At 43.2% G+C, this 25,594-nt stretch overlaps 1 protein-coding gene across 2 annotated transcripts in view; it reads left to right on the forward strand.

The window, feature by feature from the left end:
* Positions 1-24,733, forward strand: part of TMEM200C (transmembrane protein 200C) — a 113,264-nt gene extending 88,531 nt beyond the window's left edge. For both annotated transcript variants that reach the window (XM_063923514.1, XM_063923515.1), the window contains exon 2: positions 22,848-24,733. In XM_063923514.1, coding sequence (XP_063779584.1) covers positions 22,884-24,518 — 1,635 coding nt within the window. In that variant the 5' untranslated portion in view covers positions 22,848-22,883 and the 3' untranslated portion in view covers positions 24,519-24,733. The remainder of the gene's footprint in view (positions 1-22,847) is intronic.
* The last annotated feature ends 861 nt before the right edge of the window (positions 24,734-25,594 follow it).

Raw genomic sequence — 25,594 nt, forward strand, 5'->3', positions numbered from 1 at the left:
CTCTACCTCTAAGAAAGGACCTGCTCCAGCAGGGACCCTGTCTGTTCCAAGACTTACCGCGGCTGCGTTTGACGGCATGGCGGTTGAACGCCGGATCCTGAAGGAAAAAGGCATTCCGGATGAAGTCATCCCTACCCTGATCAAAGCCAGGAAGGATGTAACCGTACAGCATTATCACCGTATTTGGCGTAAATATGTTGCGTGGTGCGAGGCCAGGAAGGCCCCTACAGAGGAATTTCAACTGAGTCGTTTCCTGCATTTCCTGCAAACAGGACTGTCTATGGGCCTAAAATTAGGGTCCATTAAGGTTCAAATTTCGGCCCTGTCGATTTTCTTCCAGAAAGAACTGGCTTCAGTTCCTGAAGTTCAGACGTTTGTCAAGGGGGTACTGCATATACAGCCTCCTTTTGTGCCTCCAGTGGCACCTTGGCATCTCAATGTAGTTTTGGGGTTCCTAAAATCACATTGGTTTGAACCACTCTCTACTGTGGACTTAAAATATCTCACTTGGAAAGTGGTAATGCTGTTAGCCCTGGCTTCAGCCAGGCGTGTCTCAGAATTGGCGGCTTTATCCTATAAAAGCCCTTACCTAATTTTTCATACGGACAGGGCAGAATTGAGGACTCGTCCTCAATTTCTCCCTAAGGTGGTTTCAGCGTTTCACTTGAACCAGCCTATTGTGGTACCTGCGGCTACTAGGGACTTGGAGGACTCCAAGTTGCTGGACGTAGTCAGGGCCCTGAAAATATATGTTTCCAGGACGGCTGGAGTCAGGAAATCTGACTCGCTGTTTATCCTGTATGCACCCAACAAGCTGGCTGCTCCTGCTTCTAAGCAGACTATTGCTCGTTGGATTTGTAGTACAATTCAGCTTGCACATTCTGTGGCAGGCCTGCCACAGCCAAAATCTGTAAAAGCCCATTCCACAAGGAAGGTGGGCTCTTCTTGGGCGGCTGCCCGAGGGGTCTCGGCTTTACAACTTTGCCGAGCAGCTACTTGGTCAGGGGCAAACACGTTTGCTAAATTCTACAAATTTGATACCCTGGCTGAGGAGGACCTTGAGTTCTCTCATTCGGTGCTGCAGAGTCATCCGCACTCTCCCGCCCGTTTGGGAGCTTTGGTATAATCCCCATGGTCCTTACGGAGTTCCCAGCATCCACTAGGACGTCAGAGAAAATAAGAATTTACTTACCGATAATTCTATTTCTCGTAGTCCGTAGTGGATGCTGGGCGCCCATCCCAAGTGCGGATTGTCTGCAATACTTGTACATAGTTATTGTTACAAAAATCGGGTTATTATTGTTGTGAGCCATCTTTTCAGAGGCTCCTCTGTTATCATGCTGTTAACTGGGTTCAGATCACAGGTTGTACGGTGTGATTGGTGTGGCTGGTATGAGTCTTACCCGGGATTCAAAATCCTTCCTTATTGTGTACGCTCGTCCGGGCACAGTATCCTAACTGAGGCTTGGAGGAGGGTCATAGGGGGAGGAGCCAGTGCACACCAGGTAGTCCTAAAGCTTTTACTTTTGTGCCCAGTCTCCTGCGGAGCCGCTATTCCCCATGGTCCTTACGGAGTTCCCAGCATCCACTACGGACTACGAGAAATAGAATTATCGGTAAGTAAATTCTTATTTTTTTATATACATTTTTCTCATTTCACTTCACCAACTTAGAATATTTTGTGCAGATCTTCACATAAAATTCAGATAAAAAAAAATTAAATTACAGGTTGTAATGTAACAAAAAAGGTAAAAAGCTAAGGGGGGTGAATACTTTAGCAAGTCACTGTACATGTTATTGGAGTCCCTGGTACAGTATTGTAAAATCTATTGTTGTATAGATATCTAATTTTATGTCAAATAGTCTTTTACGTTTGTGTATATTGGATGTCCACAGATGTCTAGGTCACTCAAAGTAAAAATCTATTTGTGGATAACAAATAGATCTATTGCATGGCCTATTATGTAACCCAAAAGGAAAACCATTTCTGATTAACATACTATAATAACAGCTTGTTCCTACAAAGATGCACAATGAAAGTCTTACAAAACAAATATATGGATATGTGTAAACATTTTGTACATAGAAGACAAATAGTTGGCTTTAGGTCTGAAATCAATACTGTTACAATCCACCCTTGGCTTTTATGTATTATTAAGAGTTATGGTTATATTGTCCAATATTATCATACTGACCCATCAACCTGAGTGGCAAAACCTCATTGCGTTCTATAGCCTTGCAGCATTTAAAAAATAATAGATACTACTTTAATCACAGCATACATAATTAATTAATTACATTAAATAAAAAAGTAGAAAATTACATAAACATAGAAATTTCCATCCTTCCTCCCATTGTCTCAACTATCTCCAGCTAACAGGAGTAGCTACATTTGCAAAAGTTTCTGATGAAATTGGGGAGTGCAGATCCAGTATTCTTTTCCTCCCAATTCTTCCGCTAAAGCATACTGCATTTGTTGAAAAAAAATATTTTCCCAAACTGAATCCAATTCATAGAAGGATGTACTGGATCTTTTCACATTCACTTTCAAAGTTGATGTCTGGTCTGCTGTGTGCTGTTCAAACATGATCCAAAGGAAACAAAAAGATGAATCTGACCACCGTCAAGGATGTGCCTGTTATATAGCACCATACACCTTGGTCAGGGCGAGATCCCCTCAGGCCAGCATATATATTCAACCTATTGGGAAAAATAAACACGTATTTATTTTCTCATCAGCTTTCCATGGGGTACAAACGATAGGCAGAAAATACACTGGGTAAGCATCACCTTCAAACACCTTCGCTCTGGAGATACTCAGGTGCTAGAAAAGCAGGGGGGTCACAGCAAACAGGGGGGGGGGTGCTTCCTTCCCCCCCCCAGTATCCTCCCAGCACACTTATACCCGCAACAATACCTGAACCTATTTGGTAATAGAATTTCAGAGATATTTGTGATATGAATTTGCAAAAACATGGGAAGCTGTTGAGCCACATCAAGGCTTCTCCGATATCAGCAGTCCTACACTACCTAATAGCAGTGCCCACATAGGGTCATGTGATTTGTCTACAGTAAGGCCTCATGGTAAAGGCTCATACATAATTACATCCAGATTGAGGACTACCTGGCATCCACCATAAGATCTCGCATTAGCACTACAAGGACCAGCATGCCTTCCAAATGCTGCTCCCATTCAATGCCTTCTCACTAGAAATGAGCGGGTTCGGTTCGTTGAGATCCGAACCCCCTCGAACTTCACCTATTTTACACGGGTCCGAGGCAGCCTCGGATCTTCCCGCCTTGCTCGGTTAACCCGAACGCGCCACGAACGTCATCATCCCGCTGTCGGATTCTCACGAGATTCGTATTCTATATAAAGAGCCGTGCGTCGCCACCATTTTCACTCATGCATTGGAGATTGAATGGAGAGGACGTGGCTGCGTTCTCTCCCTGAAAAGCTCCATAATCTGTGCTCAGTGTGCTGCAAATATCTGTGCTCAGTGTGCTGCAAATATCTGTGCTCAGTGTGCTGAAAATATCTACTTTCTCTGCCTGAAAACGCTCCATATCTGTGCTCAGTGTGCTGCAAATATCTGTGCTCAGTGTGCTGCATTGTGGGGACCACCAGTATATAATTATAGTAGTACAGTACAGTAGGCTATTGCTGTATCTTGCAGCTCTGTGTCAAGTATACTATCCATATCTGTGCTGCATTATTGTTAGCCGTATATAGTAGGGCAGTGCAGCATTTTGGTGACCAGCAGTATACATATAGTACAGTACAGTATCTTGCAGCTCTGTGTCACTTCTAGTATCCTGATCAGTGCTCAATATATGCTGCATTGTTGTGACCAGTATGTATACTGTACTGTGCAACGTGTGTTATATACCTGGTGATTTTATACATCCTGTAATCTGTACTGAGCGATGTGTGAGATACACCTGGGGATTATACACCCTGTATACTGTACTGTGCAACTTTGTGATACACCTGGCGATTATACACCCTGTATACTGTACTGAGCGATGTGTGAGATACACCTGGGGATTATACACCCTATATACTGTACTGAGTGATGTGTGAGATACACCTGGGGATTATACACCCTGTATACTGTACTGTGTGACGTGTGTTATACACCTGGTGATTATACATCCTGTAATCTGTACTGAGCGATGTGTGAGATACACCTGGGGATTATACACCCTATATACTGTACTGAGTGATGTGTGAGATACACCTGGGGATTATACACCCTGTATACTGTATTGTGCAACATGTGTTATACACCTGGTGATTATACATCCTGTAATCTGTATTTAGCGATGTGTGAGATACACCTGGAGATTATACACCCTATATACTGTACTGTGTGATGTGTGAGATACACCTGGGGATTATACACCCTATATACTGTACTGTGCGATGTGTGTGATACACCTGGTGATTAATTATACACCCTGTATACTGTACTGTGCGACGTGTGTTATACACCTGGTGATTATACATCCTGTAATCTGTACTGAGCGATGTGTGAAATACACCTGGTAATATCTGTGCTCAGTGTGCTGCATTGTGGGGACCACCAGTATATAATTATAGCACCAGTATATAATTATAGTAGTACAGTACAGTAGGCCATTGCTGTATCTTGCAGCTCTGTGTCACTGCAAGTATCCATTCCATATCTGTGCTGCATTGTTGTGAGCAGTATATAGTAGGACAGTGCAGCATTTTGGTGACCAGCAGTATACATATAGTACAGTACAGTAGGCCAATGCTGTATCTTGCAGCTCCATGTCAGACTCAGTTCTAGTATCCTGATCAGTACTCAATATCTGCTGCATTGTTGTGACCAGTATATAGTAGTACAGTGCAGCTTTGTAGTGACCATCAGTACATAGTAGTACAGTACAGTAGGCCATTTCTGTATCTTGCAGCTCTGTGTCACTTCTAGTATCCTGATCAGTGCTTAATATCTGTGCTGTGTCAGTGCTGCATTGTGGTGACCAGTATACTACAGTACAATAGTCCAGTGCTGTTCTTGCTGCTCAGTGTCAGTTCTCCGTAGTATCATCAGTGATCAGTATAATCAGTTCTCAGTATAATCAGTGCGCTGTTAGACGTGTGCCTGTTTTCCGCCATTAGTGCAGTGGGATTTAGACAATTGATGAAGTTATTGTGTCCCCGGTACAAAATCCCATCTAGATTCCACTTCACTAGGCAGGCGATAGCGGGATTTTACCAATTAATATCAGTGATTTATAATTATTAATTACAGTGATCTTGCCAAATAATTCCAGTGATTTTGTCATTTTCTTCCAGTGATTTGGACCAATAATACCATTGATTAGAACGAATAATTCCAGTGATTTTGTCATTTTCTTCCAGTGATTTGGACCAATAATACCACTTATTAGAATGAATAATTCCAGTGATTTTGTCATTTTCTTCCAGTGATTTGGACCAATAATACCATTGATTAGAATGAATAATTCCTGTGATATTGAGGTGTTTGTGTCGCTTAGCTTAGCCGTCCAGCGACCACAGTGCACCTCTTTTTCTCTTTTCTTTGTATCATGTGCTGTTTGGGGCCAATTTCTTTAAGTGCCATCCTGTCTGACACTCCAGTGCCACTCCTAGATGGGCCAGGTGTTTGTGCCGGCCACTTGGTCACTTATCTTAGTCATCCAGCGACCTTGGTGCAAATTTTAGGACTAAAAATAATATTGTGAGGTGTTCAGAATAGACTGGAAATGAGTGGAAATTGTGGTTATTGAGGTTAATAATACTATAGGATCAAAATTTCCCCCAAATTCTATGATTTAAGCTGTTTTTGAGGTTTTTTTTAAAAAAAAACGCCCGAATCCAAAACACACCCGAATCTGACAAAAAAATTTCAGGGAGATTTTGCCAAAACGCGTCCGAATCCAAAACACGGCCGCGGAACCGAATCCAAAACCAAAACACAAAACCCGAAAAATTTCCGGTGCACATCTCTACTTCTCACACATGCAAACAAAGAGTGGTAGCAGATCAATCACTCTGGAGATACTTATCAGGTGCTAGAAAAAGGGAGGGGTGACAGCAAACAGCGAGGTGCATCACCTTCAACCAGAACATAGTATGTTTTTCCTGGCCCTAATGCTACTATCTCCCCCTTTTTCCCAACCTGGGTGTTACTAATATGGCGTTCTTATCAATTAGGAGCTTATACTTCGTTCTGAGTATGATACAGTAAGATGGCCTGGGTGGCAGGGGCTCTAATAATTTCTGGAAGGTGGTAGTTGATCCTGTATGGGCCTTTTCATTCAAACAGCATACTGCCTCCTGTATGACACTGTCCCAACCCTTTAAAGTGTGCATGGGCATTCTCTTGCGTATTTGTTCCTTAAGTAGGACATTCATTCTTTCTATTAATCCTGCTGCATTTGGATAAAATGGAGTATGGTACACCAAATACACATGGTTCTCCTTTGCCCAATCATAGGTTCCTTCTCCACTATGTCCACTTTGTTCATGTGCCCACCGCCCCAGGTTGTATATGTTAATTTTTTTTTATCTTCCTCCACTGGGGATTGAGTGGCTGATTTGATTTGTACAAAGGCATCAGCTGTGTCATTAGGTGAGAAACCTGTGTGTGTATTTACATGACCAATTGAGATAGACCTGGATGAGTTGTGGTTCCAAATTTGATTCCAGATTTCAGATCCACCCCATAAAGGCTTGGAATGGATTCTTCAATCTTCTTTCCATGAGGGCATCCAAATAGTGAGACCTTTATATGGGGCCCAACAGTCAGTGTAGATTATCAAAGGACCATCTGTATCTTGTAGAAGCATCAGTACAGCGTGCAGTTCTGCATATTGGCTTGATGCCCCGTCACCATTCTCATATATAACTTCTTCCAGTACAGGTAGGAATGCTGCAGCAGTCCAAGTTCGGTCCCTTTGTGTCGCAATTTTCTTCTCTTCATCTCTTAAACCGGAGTAATGCTCAGCGATTAGAACTGGAGATTCTTCTTTTAACGGTGAGGGTAGCTGTTCAGTGCTATCGGATTGTAAAGTAATCATTCCTGTAAATTGGCAGGTGACTTGAGATGGCTCTTGAGAAGCTACTCTTCCCCTCTCTGATAAGTACCATTTTCAGTTCTGCACCATGGGCTTTTGTGCAACAGCAGAACGTGATTCAAATCCTTCTTGCCTCAGGCATCCTGCAATAGGGAGGTCTGTACGCATTGTGACTGGCTGTTTGGTTATGCTCTGTACATGTTGGAGAGCAGTATATGCAGCAAGCAAAGTCTTTTCTAAGGGAAAGTAGCATCTTTGTGATGAGGAAGACTGCTTTGCCCAGAATCCAATGAGCTTCTGATTTTGGGGATAATTCAGACATGATCTCTCACTAGCGTTTTATGTAGCGCTGCAATCAGGTCAGAACTGCGCATGCGTATGCATCGCAATGCGCAGGCGCGTCGCACAGGTACAAAGTGGATCCACGCTTAGCAATGGCTTTGTGCGAAGAATGCAATCGCATGGGCGATTGCAAGGAGATTGACAGGAAGAAGCCATTTGTGGGTGGCAACTGACCATTTTCTGGGAGTTTTTGGAAAAATGCAGGCGTGTCAAAGCGTTTGCAGGGAGGGTTCCTAATGTCAGTTCCGGTCCCGGACAGGCTGAAGTGATCGCAGCGGGTGAGTAAGTCCTGGGCTACTCAGAGACTGCACAAGATCTGTTTGTACAGCTCTGCTACACATGCGTTCGCACACTTGCAAAGCAAAAATACACTCCCCTATAGGCGGCGACTATCTGTTTGTAGCAGTGCAAAAAAATCCTAGCGAGCATCTGAATTAGGCCCTTTGTCCCTTGATTGCATTTTTCTGCCATAGGCCCCGAGACATTCCATGCTTTGTGGTAGTTACATCCAGAATGAATGGCTGATCTGACTGTAGTGGACCCATGACATTATGCGCCTGGATAGCTTGTTTCGCAGTTTGAAAATCCTCTTCATGTTTAGCAGACCACATAAATTCTTGACTGTCTGCTCCAATGGGTTCAGAAAAGAAAGCATTTCCTAAATCCAACCCTAGAATGTATTTGTCCACTAGTGTTTGAGATTTCTTCCAACAAAATTATCATGCCAGGTACTGCTGCAGCTAGGGTGGTGTGACTTTGTTTAGTCCCTGATAGTCAATTGTTAGTCTGTATGAGCCATCTGGCTTTTTCACGGGATACACTTGATCATTAAAGCTTTGTGCTTCATGGAACACTCCATCTTGTAGCTGAGCCTGAACAGTCTCCCCAATTTCCTTAAAACCACCTTGTATATGGTATTGCTTCAGTTTAACTGACTGTGCAGGAGAAGGTATGTGTAAGGGTGACCATTTTGCACTCCCGCTAACTACCGGCTTTAGTGCAGAAACCATGAAGGCTCTTACAGAGCACCTGAAAACATAAGTACCAGAGGTCATGTCTATGGACTGTCATCTCAAGATATGCATTCCAATTATGTTTTCGGGGAGCTCAGAAACCAACACTGAAGCATGAAGTAGGGACTGTCCAATATTTGGAGTCTGCACCGCACCCGGGCAGCCCATGTCTGCATACCTCCTAGTCCCTCTACAGCAACACATGTATGTTTGCCTGTTGTGGGGTCATATAGGGTGCCTGCACGATGAAATAGAAAACCTCAGCACCAATATCGAGCAGGGCTATGCACTGTGTTTATGTGTTTTATTCCACTTTATGCTAACATAAGCAAAAGGGTGTCGGCTGCAGTGTTTCAGTAAACAAATACTGTAGGTGATCTTTGCTTCCCGGGACCCGCCTCCCCTTCATAGGTGCTGTGACATTGGCCAGTGGGTAGTCCCAGTGTTCTCACCCCCCTTGGGTCACCTCCCTTAGCACTTCCTGTGCCTCTGCATAAGGGCTTTTGGCTGTGGTGGTAAAGGGTTGTGTAACCTGTACCAGATCTCCCTCCCCCATTTCATTATTTTGTCTACTAGCTGGTTCACTTTTGAGCTTAGACTGAATCTTTTTCCACATTTGAAACATAGCACAATTTCCAATACCATCAATCTTAACTTTTAGGACACCGACATTCAACAGATCAAAAAACATTTAATTAGGTGTATGCCTGTATCTAGTGGGGGGTCTAGCATGCAGCATCTTGCTTTTGTACTGGGTAGCGGGGGTGGCCAGCACCCTAGCTCGGACTACATTGTCTGGGGAAACTCCATTCGATTGCAACAAACTCATCTGTTTTAGCACAGTAATCATTTCAAACACAAAAATGGCAGGTGAAAGAGTGAACAAGGACATTCTTAAATACAGTGGGGCTGATTGTAGAAAGAAAGACATCATACGCTGTGTAACATGGGTCATATCAGAACCTTCCCAATCAACTTCAACCTGGCCCCCCCCCCCCTCATTTTTCTTAAAAGCGGTCATACATGCCAGCACTCTCAGTCGTTCAATCCCTGTACACAAATCTGGTCAAGAGTCAAGGGGAATGAGGTCAGAGGGATGGTCATACACAGTAACTATTGCCTCTCTCACTCTATACATTAAAGAATGGACATGTAATCCAACTTTGTGATTTTGTAACTGCTGTCTGACTGCTGGATCTGCACAGATGGAACCCAACCCCAATGCTTCAGTGGTGTTCGGCATAATGGAGTCTCCTCCATTATCCGATATCTATAGGACACATGGCAAAAGTCCCAGGGGGTAATTCAGACCTGATCTATCTACGATCAGTCACACTGACATGCGGGGGGACCCCCAACACAGGGCTAGTCTGAACAGCGGTGATGCTTTTGTACTTCAGGAGTAGCTCCCAGCCAGCGCATCTCCTGCACGTCGCTGCCCGGGTCGCAGCAGCTGCGTGTGACGTCATGCAGCCGCCGCCGCGGCCCGCCCACCCCAATGGTCCGGGCATGCCTGCGTTGCCCGGACCGCACCCCCCTAAACGGCGGCTAAACGCCGTTGGCCTGCCCCCTCCCACCCAGCGACCGCATCTGCCTGTCAGTCAGGCAGAGGCGATCACTGGGCTACGATAGCCGTCAGCTGTTTGGCATGCGCCTGCATGGCGCATGCGCAGTTTAGACCTGATCGCTGCTGTGCGAAAATGCACAGCGCAGCTTAGACCTGATCGCTGCTGTGCAGGTCTGAATCAGTCCCCCTGTCCCTTGTGCTGCCTGTATTTTGCAACCAACTCAGTTATTTCACTAGCGGTATAATTACAGGTCTCTGTGATGGTGTCATCAGACTCTTTTACTGACTCCTCATCCTCACTGCACTGTTTGATGCAGTGTTACCTGACACATTTCTTCTATTTTCTGCCTCTTATGTGATATTACTTTGGAGGTAGTTATTGGGTATATTATTCTCCGCCATTCACCTCAAACTCAATACCATTATCTGTGAATTCCTCTTGGTCTATTCTACACAGTCCATCCCAATTGTTTCCTTCTACAACAGTTCTAACAAGTAAAGGGTCAACTGTCTGGCTTCACCTGTTCAATTGTTTCTGGTTCAATACATTTACAACATATTGGGTGCCATTATTTTTTACAGTTTAAATCTCTTTCCCTGATCTCTAACACATGTACGTAAGTTGTTCTTTCAATGCAGTGTTTTCATCAGTTAACTTAACCACTTCTTCCTCTTTTGCAAACAAAGCCTGAGCACACATAGGCCCTCATTCCGAGTTGTTCGCTCGCAAGCTGCTTTTCGCAGCAGTGCACACGCTAAGCCGCTGCCCTCTGGGAATGAATCTTAGCTTAGCAGAATTGCGAACGAAAGAATCGCAATATTGGGAAAAGATTTTTCTGTGCAGTTTCTGAGTAGCTCGAGACTTACTCTTCCAGTGCGATCAGTTCAGTGCTTGTCGTTCCTGGTTTGATGTCACAAACACACCCAGCGTTCGCCCAGACACTCCCCCGTTTCTCCAGCACTCCCGCGTTTTTCCCAGAAACGGCAGCGTTTTTTCACACACACCCATAAAACGGTCAGTTTCCGCCCAGAAACACCCACTTCCTGTCAATCACACTCCGATCAGCAGAACGAAGAAAAAACCTTGTAATGCCATGAGTAAAATACCAAACTTCTTAGCAAATTTACTTGGCGCAGTCGCAGTGCGAACATTGCGCATGCGCAATTTGCGGAAAATCGCTGCGATGTGAAGAAAATTACAGAGCGAACAACTCGGAATGAGGGCCATAGATAATATATGAGCACATTGTACTCGTTTACCTTTTGTCAATATTTACTACAGCATTTCTGGGATCCACTAAACGGATCAAAGCAATACATTTACACGCTTCATGCATACATGTGATCCAATGTCCATATCTTGACACCTATGATGGTAAAGTTACACTCTTAACTTTATCAGTTTTAGCCTTAAACCATGCCATGATTTTGTTAATTTATACAGAACAGTTATTTTAACTATAGGCACTCTTAGACACCATGGTGGTCATTCCGAGTTGATCGCTCGCTGCCGTTTTTCGCAGCGCAGCGATCAAGTGAAAAAGCGGCAATTCTGCGCATGCGCATGGTACGCAGCGTGCATGCGCTAAGTACTTTCACACAAAACGTTGTAGTTTTACCCAACCTCGAGCAACGTTTTTCAGTCGCTTGAGTGTTCGTAGTATGATTGACCGGAAGTGGGTGTTTCTGGGCGGCAACTCGGCGTTTTCAGGGAGTGTGCTAAAAACCGCTGGCATGCCAGGAAAAAACGCAGGAGTGGCTGGGTAAATGGGGGAGTGACTGGCCGAACGCAGGGCGTGATTGGGACGTCAAACCAGGAACTAAACAGACTGCAGTCATCGCAGGATAGGAGTAGATCTGGAGCTACTCAGAAACGGCATGACATTTTTTAGTAGCAATTCTGCTAATCTTTCGTTCGCACTTCTGCTAAGCTAAGATACACTTCCAGAGGGCGGCGGCTTAGCGTGTGCACTGCTGCTAAAAGCAGCTAGCGAGCGATAATCTCGGAATGAAGGCCCATGATCCTGCAACTGATCATACATATACTGTGATTTGTTCAGCTAAATCACAAAACCTCTCTCATATGGATGAGTTAGAGGGAAACAGTGACAGACAAACATACACTGTGATTTCTTCAGCTAAATCACAAAACCTCTGTCATGTGGATGAGACAGAGGGAAACATAAAGGACAGACAAACATACACAGTGATTTCTTCTACTAAATCACAAAACCTCTCTCATATCGATAAGACAGAGGGAAACAGTTACAGACAAACATACACTGTGATTTCTTCAGCTAAATCATAAAACCTCTCTCGTATGACAGTGAGACAGAGGCACGTTTACAAAGAACTGTATTAGGTCCACTTGTCACTATTAATTCTTCCGATCCCGGTTCTGACACCAAATTTTGTTCCCAGTGGGACTATTATATTGGAAGTATAGTGAGAGTCAGGGACTCCAACACAGTTTAACAAACAATTTTACAATATCATTGGCAAAAATAAAAATATACTTAGACACGTTCCTTAAGGCAGTTATACAGGATAATCAGAATCCTAGCATAAGGTGTGATCCCAGGGAGCCTCATTTCACTGTGTAGCGCCTAGGACTTGTCAGTCACAGGAACCCTATTCCCAATCTCAGGTCTCAGCTGAGGCTGATGTCAGTCTGCCATGACCCTCTATTTAACCCAGAATTCTGGGCGGTGGTCAAGGGATCATATCTCCATATTATTGGAGTTCCTGGTCACTGGTACAGTCTTGTAAAATCTATTGTATAGAATTCTAATTTATGTCAAATAGCTTTTTACGTCTGTGTATTTTGGATGTCCACAGATGTCTAGGTCACTTGATCAAAGTAAGAATTTATTTGTTGACAACAAATAGATCTATTGTTTGGCCTATTATGTAACCCAAAAGAAAACCATTTATGAATAACATACTATAAAGAATAACAGCTTGTTCCTACAAAGATGCACAATATTAGTCTTACAAAACAAATATATGGCTATGTGTACACATTTTATACATAGAAGACAAAGCGTTTGCTTTAGGTCAGAAATCAATACTGTTACATGACTTCAGTAACTCATTAGCCACTCAGTGTCCCAGAATCCCCCACTACCACTTCAGATTTCCACATGCCCTAGGGTCAGACTAAGTGTCCCCACATGCCACTCAGTTTTGTTTTTGAGCATCATGGATGAAAAAATATAAAGATTATACGGAATGTAGTTAATATCTTGGCAGTCACCCCATCCTGTTGTCAGAATACTGACAGTGGAATCCTGAAAGAATCCCAGTGACCCCTACGGTAAGTACTGAGTTAACGGTTAGGGTTAGGCACTAGTGAAAGGGTTAGGCTGCGAAAGGGGTGGTTAAGGTTAGGCTGCATGAAGTTGCGGTAAGGGCTGGTTTGCAGAAAGGGACGGCTAGAGTTAGGTTGCAGGTGAGTTAGGGTAAGAGTTAAAATACTTACCAGGAGTGTCGCTGTCGACATTCTAACCACCGGACTGGTGACTGCCAGGATATCAATACCATCCCGATTATTCAATGCAACCAGAAGAGAACTAAGGGGTTTTAAATGACATTGCTAATGGAATGTAGAGTGGTAGGATCTGCTATTGAACCAAAAGCAAAGCAGAAGCATAAAACACTCTAAAAAAAACAGTTGACTCTGAGAGGTACTTTGTGTAAAGTACTGCACAAATCTGTAGATGCTTCTGATTAAAATAAAATAAAATCATTAGTTCCCCCAAATTCATAACCAGCACTAGGCCTTTATGCCTGAGCTAGTAGTGGAAAAATTGAGGAGACAATTAGCATGGGGTTCTCCTGAATTTATACTAACCAGCAGTAGGCTTTACTAGCCTGGCTGGTGTCACTATGATGAGTTGCTACGCTGCATGTCCTCCATGCTATAGTGCCATATAGAGGAAATTCAGGGGGCAACCACATGCTCCTTGGGGGTCATTCAGACTCGATCGCATGCTGCCTTTTTTCACAGCCGTGCGACCGGGTCTGATCAGCGCATGCGTATAGGCCGCAATGCGCAGACGCGTTGGCCGCCAGCGACGGCCATCACCGGGCAGCGACAAAAGGCATGAAGAAAGCGTTTGCAGCGGTGAATGCAAGAAGATTGACAATAAGAGGCCATCCGGGGGTGTCACCTCACTGTTTTCTGGGAGTGTCCTGGAAAACCCAGGCGAGCCCGGCCGTTTCCACGGAGGGATCCTGACGTCAGCTACAGCAAGGCTCTTCGCAGCGGCTGAGTAAGTCCTGGACTGTGCAGAAACTGCACAAACTTTTGTTTGTGCAGCTCTCTGCACAGCCCATCGCACCCCTGCAAAGCCCTTACTCCCTCCCCTGTAGGCGGCGATTACCTGGTCGCAGCAGTGCAAAAAATAGCCTGCGTGCGACCAGGTCTGAATTAGGCCCTTTGTTATAACCCTCCACCACCCTGATTTTTCCACTGGCAGCCTAGGCTTAAAGGTGCAGATTTATCACAATCCGCATCTTAGAAGCAGATGGAATGTGATAAATTTGCCCCAAACTGCACTGCTGTTATTTAATACATCACAGGGATATATCAATTATCGTATACAGGGACAGAGCTCTGTGGTATTGACCATTAACCCACCGTCGATCCACGACGATGTCCATCCTCGGCCCATCTGATTCTTTTTTTTAAATTTATTTTTATTGAAGGTCTACATACATACAGAATATAATCTTGTAACGTTATATTAAACAATAAACTTTATGTAAATAAAAATTTAATTGAGTCAACGTATGAATCATTTACCAAAAAGAATTGGCCCATCTGCTTCTTAACTTTTGCCCTAGGAGTGTCTTGAAACAGTAGCTTTTAACATTTCTAGGATGTTTTAATTGTCATTGATGCCTGTGAATACCTATGGATACCGTTCTGGAGGCCCTTTAGCCAAAAAAGGCATTAATTAAATTGATATGTATTTAAAGTAGGTCTACTTAAATCATGCATACATTAAAAAAAAAAAAAACTTTACAAAAAAGAATTGAAAGGCTTAGATGTACAACTCATTACAGACACAGATCTGATATTATAGAAACATTCAACTAGATTATATTCACTCTATTACTGTGGCAGAGCAGGTTAGGTTCATTTGATGTGACAGGTTTCTTTTTTGCCTGCACAGACCCTACAGAATGGTGAGGTAGACCAACACCGTGTAGATTTTGGGAACGCTTCCCTTGTTTTCATTGGTTAGTGAAACTTTAGTGCTTAGGGGGGCCATTCAGATCTGATTGCTGGGCTGCATTTTTAGTCGCTGCCTACAGGGGGAGTGGTTTTTCGCTGTGCAGGTGTGCGATCGCATGTGTGGCAGAGCTGATTTTGTACAGTCTCTGCGTAGCCCAGGACTTACTCTTCCAGCGCGATGAGAACAGGCTGATCGGGACCGGAGCTGACGTCACACACCCTCCCTTAAAACGCTTGAGCCCACCTGTTTTTCCGAACACTCCCTGAAAACGGTCAGTTGCCACCCACAAATGGCCTCTTCCTATCAATCTCCTTGCGAACGCCCGTGTGAATGGATCCTTCGCACCATCCTGTCGCAGGGCGCCGATGCTCACTGTAGCAGTGCGACACGCCGGTGCAGTGTGGCTCAGATGCATGCGCAGTTCAAATCTGATCGCCCGCTGTGCAAAAGTGCACAGCAGCGATCAGATCTGAATGACCCCCTAGGTGTCTTACTGTCTTTCTGGAATAGTATGTGAGCCCCACTTCAATGAACTATTAACTTATGAATGCTGGAGTTTTCAAAGAAAGACTAAAGCCCCATACACACTACACGAGAAAGTAAAAGCTAGTTCTCAGAAGGGCCAATCTGAGCGATATCTTTTACTATCTCATCTAGTGTGTACACTCAACATTAGCAGCATGGCACACACTCCAGTTGCTCCCCTTTACCAGCCGTCTCTCCCTCCTTGCCATCATGGGCAAGTGTGTTTGCACTTGCCGATGCCGGCACCCTGCCGGCAGAGCCGACGCTACCCGCTCAGCCAGGTTATGCAATGCAGGGAGGCACTGAGCTGAAGAGGCGCTCTCCCTGCTCTGCTACCCTGCTGCTGCCGGCTGCTGCTTCACCTGTCAGACTGGATGACAGGTAGCGGCGCTGGCAGTGGGTCGGCTCCCTCCTCCTCCCCAGAGAGACTGCAGGCAGTGTGCAGACTCACTCCACACACAGCTCCGCTGCCACTGCCGACATCCCGTGCTCCGATTTGTACTGGGGTCGTGGCCTAATCACGGGAAGCGTGGCCTTGCTCCCTTATGGAAAAAGTTTTATAAAAAATCTTTGTAGTGTCTGATCCCTGAGCCCCCAGCCAGGGTCAATTCGGTGGGGTCACGTGATCAGTGTGATCACCCTGCGCATGCACAGTTTGCTGCCACTGGCAAACTGATCTGAGGGCCGCTAATACAGTGGGGTCTCAATGACCTTTATAATGTGTATAATGGGCTGTACCTGGCATAATGTGTATAATGGGCTGTATCTGGCATAATGTGTATGATGGGCTCTACTCTGGCGTAACATGTATAAGCGGCTCACCTATGTGGCATAAGGTGTATAAGGGTAGTACTGTGCGGTGTAATGTGACTGACACTACTGTGCGGTGTAATGTGAGTAACGGACACTACCATCCAGTGTAATGTGACTAACGGACACTACTGTGCGGTGTAACGTGACTAACAGACACTGCTGTGCGGTGTAATGTGACTAATGGACACTGCTGTGTGGTGTAACGTGACTAACGGACACTGCTGGGCGGTGTAACGTGACTAACGGACATTGCTGTACGGTGTAACGTGGCTAACGGACACTGCTGTGCAGTGTAACGTGACTAATGGACGCTGCTGTACAGTGTAACGTGACTAATGGACACTGCTTTGTGGTATAATGGGACTAATTGACACTGCTGTGTGGTATAATGTGACTAATGGACACTACTGTGCGGGGTTATGTAAACTGGTACTATTCTGTGGCCCTATATTTTTTGCACGCGCCTTCTGCGTGCACTGTCCCTGTTCTGAGCATGGCCAAAGGAAACTGATGCCCTGAGCTCTTCAAGATCTAGAACTGGCCCTGTCATCGATTTTAAATGTGAATAAGGGGCACTATTATGTGGCATAATATGAATCAGGTGCACTACGTTTAGGTTAATGTGCATAAGATTGTAATACTGTGTGGCGTAATTTGAATTGTGGGTACCATTGTGATCACGCCCCTTTTGTGACCACACCCCTTTTTGTAGTGTGCACTATCTCTTTTTTACGGATGGGAGGGCGCAAATTTATTATTTGCAGGGGGGCGCCAAACACTCTAGCACCGGCCTTGCCTGCTGGGTCCACTCCGCAGCCAATATCGCTGGGTACACACATTGGCTAGTGTGTACCCAGATTTAGTCTGTATTTTCTTAATTTTACATATTGAAAAATGGGTTTTAATATCACTCACATTTACATGCATAGTGTTAGTATTATATTATATACAGCCTTAGATGAGCAGTGTTGTCGGTTTTTATGTATACAGAATATTTTCTAATGTTTTTTAGTGTGATTACAATGATTTTTGAAACTATATTCAGCTTTCAGTTCATGCATCATCATAAGTAATTTGACTTTTTTAGTTGCAGGACTAAAGGTGTGTACACACGGTAAGATATTTTCTTCCGATTCTGACTATATAGTCAGAATCGGAAGAAAAGATAGTGCAGATCGCAAGGTGACAGTCACCTTGCGATCCCGATCCGATGCCGATGCGCGGCCCCGCGCGGTCGGCATCGGCAGAAAAAATAGGCTGTGCAGGCAAGTCAATCCTGGCTATCTCTATAGAAGAGATAGTCAGGATTGACATCGCACATAGCCAGCATTGCAAGCACACTCATTATGTGCTTGCGATACTGGCTAAGTGCCGACCCGGCCCCCTGTCGCACGGTGAGAATCGGATAAGTCCGAATCTCACCGTATGTATGCACCCTAAGGAATAATCGTGTATATCTCCAGCAAACCATAATTATTTGGCTTTGCAAAGATACTGTAAGTGAACTTTTCAGAATACAGAAAATACAAATAGTGCTTTATCAGTTGTAGCTAGCAGCTTACCTCTAATCAGCACAATGTGGTTTGGTCTTCAATACATTCCTGGTTCTTTCATATAGAAAAACACAAGATGGGTACTCCAAAATACATAGAGAGGAAGGGTGTAGTAATAATGTAGTTCACATGAAGAAATCTGCACTCCCAAGAGTGTTGTTTACTTCTTGTGAAGTACATGGATAGAAAGATAGATAGATAGATAGATAGATAGATAGATAGATAGATAGATAGATAGATAGATAGATAGATAGATAGATAGAATATGCTTCAACCCATGGCACTCAACTACCTGCGTTGCTTGAGGTTTACGACCACACCATTTAAATAAAAATTAGCTGTTTGTTCCAAAATGTAGCAAAAAATGTGAAGCTACTGTAGTCACAGTTTCTCTTGCACCTCAATTCCCCATACTGTATGTAAGCCTATGAGTTAACAGACCTCATCCCATGACAAGAGCATAGTTTGTGTATAAAATCTGTGTGATACCTGATGGCGAAGGATGCAGAGAATTCTTATGTTTTTGTGAGTCAGTGTAGAGACCAGAAAGAAAGACTTTCATGGAGTTGGCTGGCTTGACAAATTATTGCAATATTTTGGAACAACAATTCCCTGAATGTAAATGAAATACAGTTTGGGGTTTAATTAGGTGAGTGCAGAGCATGTATGATATATATATATATATATATATATATATAAAAATGGTCGTCACTCCACTGCTGCCCTACCTGTAACTTGCCAGGTGCCCTCCATGAACCATTGATATTTAGGGGTACAGTAAATCCTGGATAAATTTATATAATGTGATAGTATGAGGGATGTTAGGGATCCCTGTGATGAAGTCATCTGGTCGCGGTACATGGGCCCGCATATTTGCGCAAATGTATGCGAAGAACTTCAATTATACTCCATGTTAATTGTGAGGGTTTATTTAAATTATTCTTACTATCTGTGTTCTTAGTGCTAGGAGTGTGCATCTGCATTTCTCTTCCTCCAGCATAGTATTAGAAGCCTCAGCATGATAGCACCTCTTGATATCTTTAGTAGTAGGGTGTGCAATCCAGCCAGGATTGCATGGTGAGTGCGCTCCTACAAATGTGCTGCAGATTACCTTGGCTAGTCGCAATCACAATGTAGATGCTCAAGGGACCTGTCCGTGTGTAAGCATTGCCACTTCTGTAGTTTTTCACCTGTGTTCAGAAATGTATGCATCTGTGCAGATGCACCCCCCCAAAACATCTACTTGTGAAATCAGCCGTCATCACTATCAGTGTGTATGTGCACAAGCCTTACACCTGGTGTAAAAGATCCATCTGATATCAGATGGATCTCTGCTTATGCTCAACACTGAATAGCCCATTATTCTGCCTACACAGGGGCAAAGCAGGATTTATTCAGGAGGGTTTCCTAGGTATGTGTATATATATATATATATATATATATATACACACACACACATATACCAGATGCAGTGAGCCGGCACTCCTTGTCTGTGTGTATATCTTGCATCGGTGCCCTCCCATCAGTAGCGGATCTTGCCACGGGCAAGCAGGACTTTTGCCCGGGGCGCCGCCCTCCGGAGGGCGCCGGCGCCATCCGGAGGGCGCAGCACCATCGCAAGATCTGCTACTGTGCCCCCCGCCACTCTGCCCCCCGCTGGTCCCCCGCTGTGACCCTCGCCGCTGTGCCCCCCGCTGGTCCCCTGCTGTGAAGGGAACCAGACGCTACGCGTCTAGTTTCCCTTCGTGGAGGGGACCTTTGCTGTGCGGTGCGCTATGACATCATCGCGCACCGCACAGCATTGTGGCACAGACGCTAGGGGTCATAATTGACCTCTAGTGTCTATGCTGATCCAAGGAGAGGAGCGGCGCCGGCGGCTGTCTGCAGCGGTCTGGAATCAGTATACTTTTTTTTTTTCTCTTCCAGCGGCGCTACAGGGGGCACAAATGGGGGCGTAACTGACCATGCCCCCGTGTGAAGCCACGCCCCTATCGTTTTGCCCGGGGCGCCACAAGGGCAAGAACTGGCCATGCCTCCCATTAGTCGGTCCCCATAGGTAGTCGAAATTTCATACAATGTCCAAAGGGCGGCACTCATACGTCTTATGAATCAAACACAGGATTCCGTTTTTAGGTCAACGTTTCAGAATTTTTACTGCAATTCTTTCATCAGGATCAGAATTGCAGTAAAAATTCTGATACGACCTAAAAACAGGATCCTGTGTTTGATTCATAAGACGTATGAGTACCGCCCTTTGGACACTGTATATATAAATATATATATATATATATATATATACACACACACATATATATGTATATACATACATAGCACACACACATACATACATAAGCACACATACATACCTACAAACATATGTTACATGCAGTATACATATATGGTGGTATGCATACCACCAGGGTGGCGTCTAGTTACCATTCCACCAGGGGCTGGGAGTCAGAAGCAGCAGACTGGTGGTCCTGTGAGGAGGGAGGGAGCTGCTGCGGCTGAGCACGTGCAGCCAGCAGCTTCCCCCGGACTTTCTCTGTGCAGAGAGCTACGTAGCTCTCTGCTGCTGCTGCTCCTGCAGCAGCTCTGCGGTCGCGATCGTGATTGTGACTTTTGCTGAGACGGAGACATACTGCTGTCTCTGTCTCACAAATTAAACATTTGGCTTATCAGGGGAGGTTTCCAGGTACTCGGAACCCCCCCCTGCGTGCGCTACTGCTACATGTCCATGAACGTCCAGCTGACACCCGGTAACTCAGCTGCAAGTGGAGATGTGGCTGAGATGTATACTACCTGTCCATAGTTGCTCCTACGGTATGCTCAGCCATGGAGCATTTGCAGTGCAAAAAATTAGATATGAGTTCAACTATTCATCAGCCCTATATATGTTCCTATAGAATAGAATAGAATATATAAAGTCCAAAGCTGCTGTGTTTGCACTTTAATAATTTTCTTTAAAAATAGAGCTAATGCAGTACTGTTTTCTGTAAACAGGGAAATACTGTTCATCTTAAACATGAAAAAAATCTGAGAATTTTTCCATTGAAAGTCTAGATGCTGCCAATACATACAGTACCATATAAGTGCAATTAATCTTCACTTTCCGCTGCAGAATACAGATCTCTGGTATTTTTACATGTACCCATAACGCTCTTTAAAAATTTATTTTAATGGAATAATTGTAACAAAAGAAGTATCCAGGTCACTTTTCCAGTAAGACTGCACTTTCAGACAGAATAATTGGGGCTGAGGCATTTCAGCACATACAGTAAAGTGTTGAATTACAATCTAATGGTGGCCCAAGCTTCTGCTAACTGAACAGAAACATAAAGACGGTGCAGAGAAACTGCAGACTGTAAACATGGCTGCATTGTGTCTCTGATGCTTATGACACTATACACAGGCCAGTGTTGGTTGCTATGGCAACTAGAGGAAGGATAGAAGACAAAGCATGACAATAAAACTTACGTTCACACACACTGTGATATCACATCCGATAATGAGTACTTGGATAAATAATACAGTGTCTAGAGGCCCCAAAACTATCACAAACATAAAGAATTATGTTGTCTAAATCTGTAAGGTAATATTTGGGCTTCAGGAAAATGGACCCGGAAGATGATCACTATTGGCAGTTACCTTCAAGTCTCTCTAACAGGCTGCAGTAAAACTGGAAGTGATTTGCAGATGTGTCCACTTACATCTTGCCTCCCTGTATTTTAAACAGCCGTTCTAGTTATGCTGTGCTATGGTGTGACTCGGCATGGCATGACTGGGTGGCGCTGAGTACCTTTACATGTAACTTTTTCCATTAAAATGCATCTTATTAGCAAAACGATGTGAATAGGATGCACAAAGCTTCTGCTGATTAAAATGAAATGCCTATATTATGTGTGCAACATTGGCTGTATCTGCATATGAAATGGTATGTTAGACTGTAACATACCAATCAATTTGTATGCAGTTACAGGCGCAGATGCACAGTATAGTCTTGTCACATATTATTTTAATCAGCAGAATCTGCTTGTTCACCCTATTTGCATAGACACATTTGCGGCAAAAAACACACTAGACACTAATGGAGTTGCATAGGACCTGTCAGCTCACTCAAGCCAGGCATCTCCCACTATGTATCAAGGCAAGATTAATGAGGACACATCTGGTAGCACGAGATTTGAGTGGTTGGATGGCCATGAGTGAGAGAAAGTGTTTATAGGTTGAACTTAGTACTGTATGCTTCTCGTGGTAATTGATATTTCTACTAGTATCTCATTGTTTTGATTATTTTACTGTTTATGTCTGAACTGTGGTTCCCTCCCCTCCCCATCTCTTTTTCTTTGCTTTGTATCCTCTTCCCCATATAAACGTGCAAACTTCAATTAAAATATTCGAGACATATAAGTTGAACTGTGTCAAGGGTTGGTTACATTATTGGACAGTTGTTGCCTTTAATGAACTAATGTTGTAGAACTGCAATGGTAATCAGCCAAATTTCCATGAAATGACTTGCTGTTTCGGTAATTTACCATGCTGATGTCTTTTTTTCTGCTAAGCTTTCCCACCCATAAAATGATGTCCACCACATCCCCTATTTTGTCTCCCAAAAACAATATAATGCTTTAATGGTGGCCATACAACCTTTTTAATGTTTTTTATTTCATTTGTTAATTACTTAACCCTCTTTGTTTGTCTTCTATTCTTCTTTCCATAGGAGCTGGAGTAACTTATCAGGCGCTCTGAGGTCGGCATGATTGCCACTGGGGGTCTACTGAGGATCTCTGCACGGAAACAAGATCCTCTCAGACCCAAAAGTCAAGCTCCAAAACGCAAGCGGAAAGCAAAAAGGAAGCGTAAGAATGATGTGGTAGTAGTAAAGGGCAAACTTAAATTTTGCTCTGTCTCTGGATTAATTGCTCTATTTGGAATATTGGTTCTTCTTGTTGGAATTGCCATGGCTGTTATAGGATATTGGCCAAAAAGTCACTCAGTTCATCATGGAGGTCTAGGGACCAATAAAGCCAAATTTTCATCAGGTGATACAAATGTAATCAGTGCAAATAAAAATCAATCCCGGAGCCATCACAGCAGTCAAGGGGCTAATCAAAATGCCTTCATAATAAGCAACACAAACTTAACAAGAAATCTTCAGCAAAAAACATCTGGTTTCCTTGCAGGTTTGTTTTCTGGATACTTGCACTCAGATAATCTTAAAGTTTTTGGTCCTCTAATAATGGGTATTGGAATATTTCTGTTTATTTGTTCAAATGCAGTTCTTCATGAAAACAGAGACAAGAAAACAAAGATCATCAATCTGAGGGATCTCTACTCTACAGTTATTGATGTTCATGGCATGAAATGTAAAGATGGAACTCCTCTAAATGGGTTTGTTAATTACGTGCAATCTCGGAGCGTGGATATGAAAGGTGGAGACACATTTGGGGCTGCAATGCTGGCCAAGAGCTCCTGGCATTCTGCTCTTGGTGGTACTATTAATTTCTCTCCTCCAAATCTAAAAGAAACAAGGACGTCCTCTCCTAAGGTGCACCGTCATGTGACAGACAAAGCAAACATGAATGATGCAATATATAGTATTTACAGGGAGAGGTCAAACTCTGCTCTACCATTTGACAGAATTTCAGGGAGAGATGGCGAAAATGATTCCCTCTCAGGATCACCTGACCTAGGATGGGGTAGGAGCAGTACATGTTCTATTGTTGGTCCTTCCCTTAGCGCATTTACGCTGCCCGTTGTTAAGTTAGATAGTTGTCTTTTGGAGAAGAATGAAGAACATGGAGATGGGGAAAAAAGTGCCAAAGAAGTAACCAAGGGAGAGATTGAACTAAGTTTGAGCAAATTTAGCCATGCAGACTTAAATTGGGAAATTCCCAAAACCCATAGAAAGGTACCATTAAGACGCCAGAGCACAAGCTGTCTGCCTGACTATAGGAGACCTATGTCTCCTGGGCATCTGTCAGACTTAGGTAGCCAGTCGCTAAGTAGCACAGACTTAGACTGTAGCCTTTTGGTGAGAGCTTCTCCATTTGGCAAAACAAAACCTGCTGCTCTTGTGGATTCTTTTACAACAGCAACATTGATAAAAAGAGATTCCCAGAGCTCAGGGTCTGACCAATCAAGCAATAAGGGCTACATTCATCTTGAGGAGGCAGGAACCTCTTTTGAGTCTATAGACACCTCAGCCAATAAAACCCAAGACTGTGAGGAAAACAAGACTATAGACCTTCAAATGTCCTTGGAAGATGCCAGCACAGAAAAACATGTAGTACATCTCCAGAGACAGTACACAAATAAAGAAAAATTGTTGATGCTCTCCAGGTCTCACGCTAAGTCCGATGACAATGAAATAGATAACACAAGTATTTAAGGCACTAATTAAATTATAGCAAAAATCAACCCTAAGGTTTGTCCACGCAATGTTGCAGAATATGTTGTATTACAGGGAACCTTGCCAATATCCAAAGACCTGCAGTGTCAACAGTTTCCATACGTATTGATAACCATCACAAACACCTGATTGTATGTATGATTTAAACCAAACTGTATTAATAAACTGTGAAATAGCCCATCTTTAACTTTCAATATGAAATCAGATAGATTATTTTGACAATAACTGTGCACTTCATTTTGAGCTAAACTAGATATTTTTCCTGCTGATGGCATGTCAGTAATTGCTTGGTTATGGCGATATAGTTTGACTCAAATGCATAGGCAGCAAGTCTGCCTGTATATCGGATAAATGGAATTATTTTATTTTTGGATAAACTATTTTAGAGGTTTTATCATTTCTTTGATGACAGCATATTCAAATACATTTTACACATGGACAAATGAAAAATAATTAATTTGCTCTTGTGGGACTGTTAGATTTTTATTTTAGAATAATTTTAATCTTCTGTAATACACTGTTCTATTGGGTGTTATGGATATTTAATGACTGATAGCATTAATAAAAAAATATACAAGAAATGTTTACATTCAACTATATCACTTGCACCAAAATGTATATTTTTTTTGTTTTATTTTTTTTAACCTCTTGCAGTCTTTTAATAATAATTATAATATTAATAATAATATTAATAATAGCATGCAAGCAATCTTGCTTAAAACAAGCAGACTTGAAATGCAGAGTATATAGTAATTTAGAAATCTTTTTGCTAGCTACCATAGAATTTAATTTCTATAAATGGAAATTAAATGAACTGCATGATAAAATGTATTTTTGCTACATTTCATATTTATTCACTGTAGATTTGCATCACTGGCCCATATGTCAGAATGTTAGCCTTTTGATGTTTTCTATTATCAAGATTCTTTATAATAACAATGAGAACAATACAAATAAAAAGAAATAATTTTAATGCAAAAATGTACAAAAGTTTTATTAGTTTGAAAGACACTTTTTCTGTTTTAACTTTTAATTTGTAACCACGTATCATGTGG

The sequence above is a fragment of the Pseudophryne corroboree genome, chromosome 5 (genome assembly GCF_028390025.1).
Source record: "Pseudophryne corroboree isolate aPseCor3 chromosome 5, aPseCor3.hap2, whole genome shotgun sequence".
Classification (NCBI taxonomy): domain Eukaryota; kingdom Metazoa; phylum Chordata; class Amphibia; order Anura; family Myobatrachidae; genus Pseudophryne; species Pseudophryne corroboree.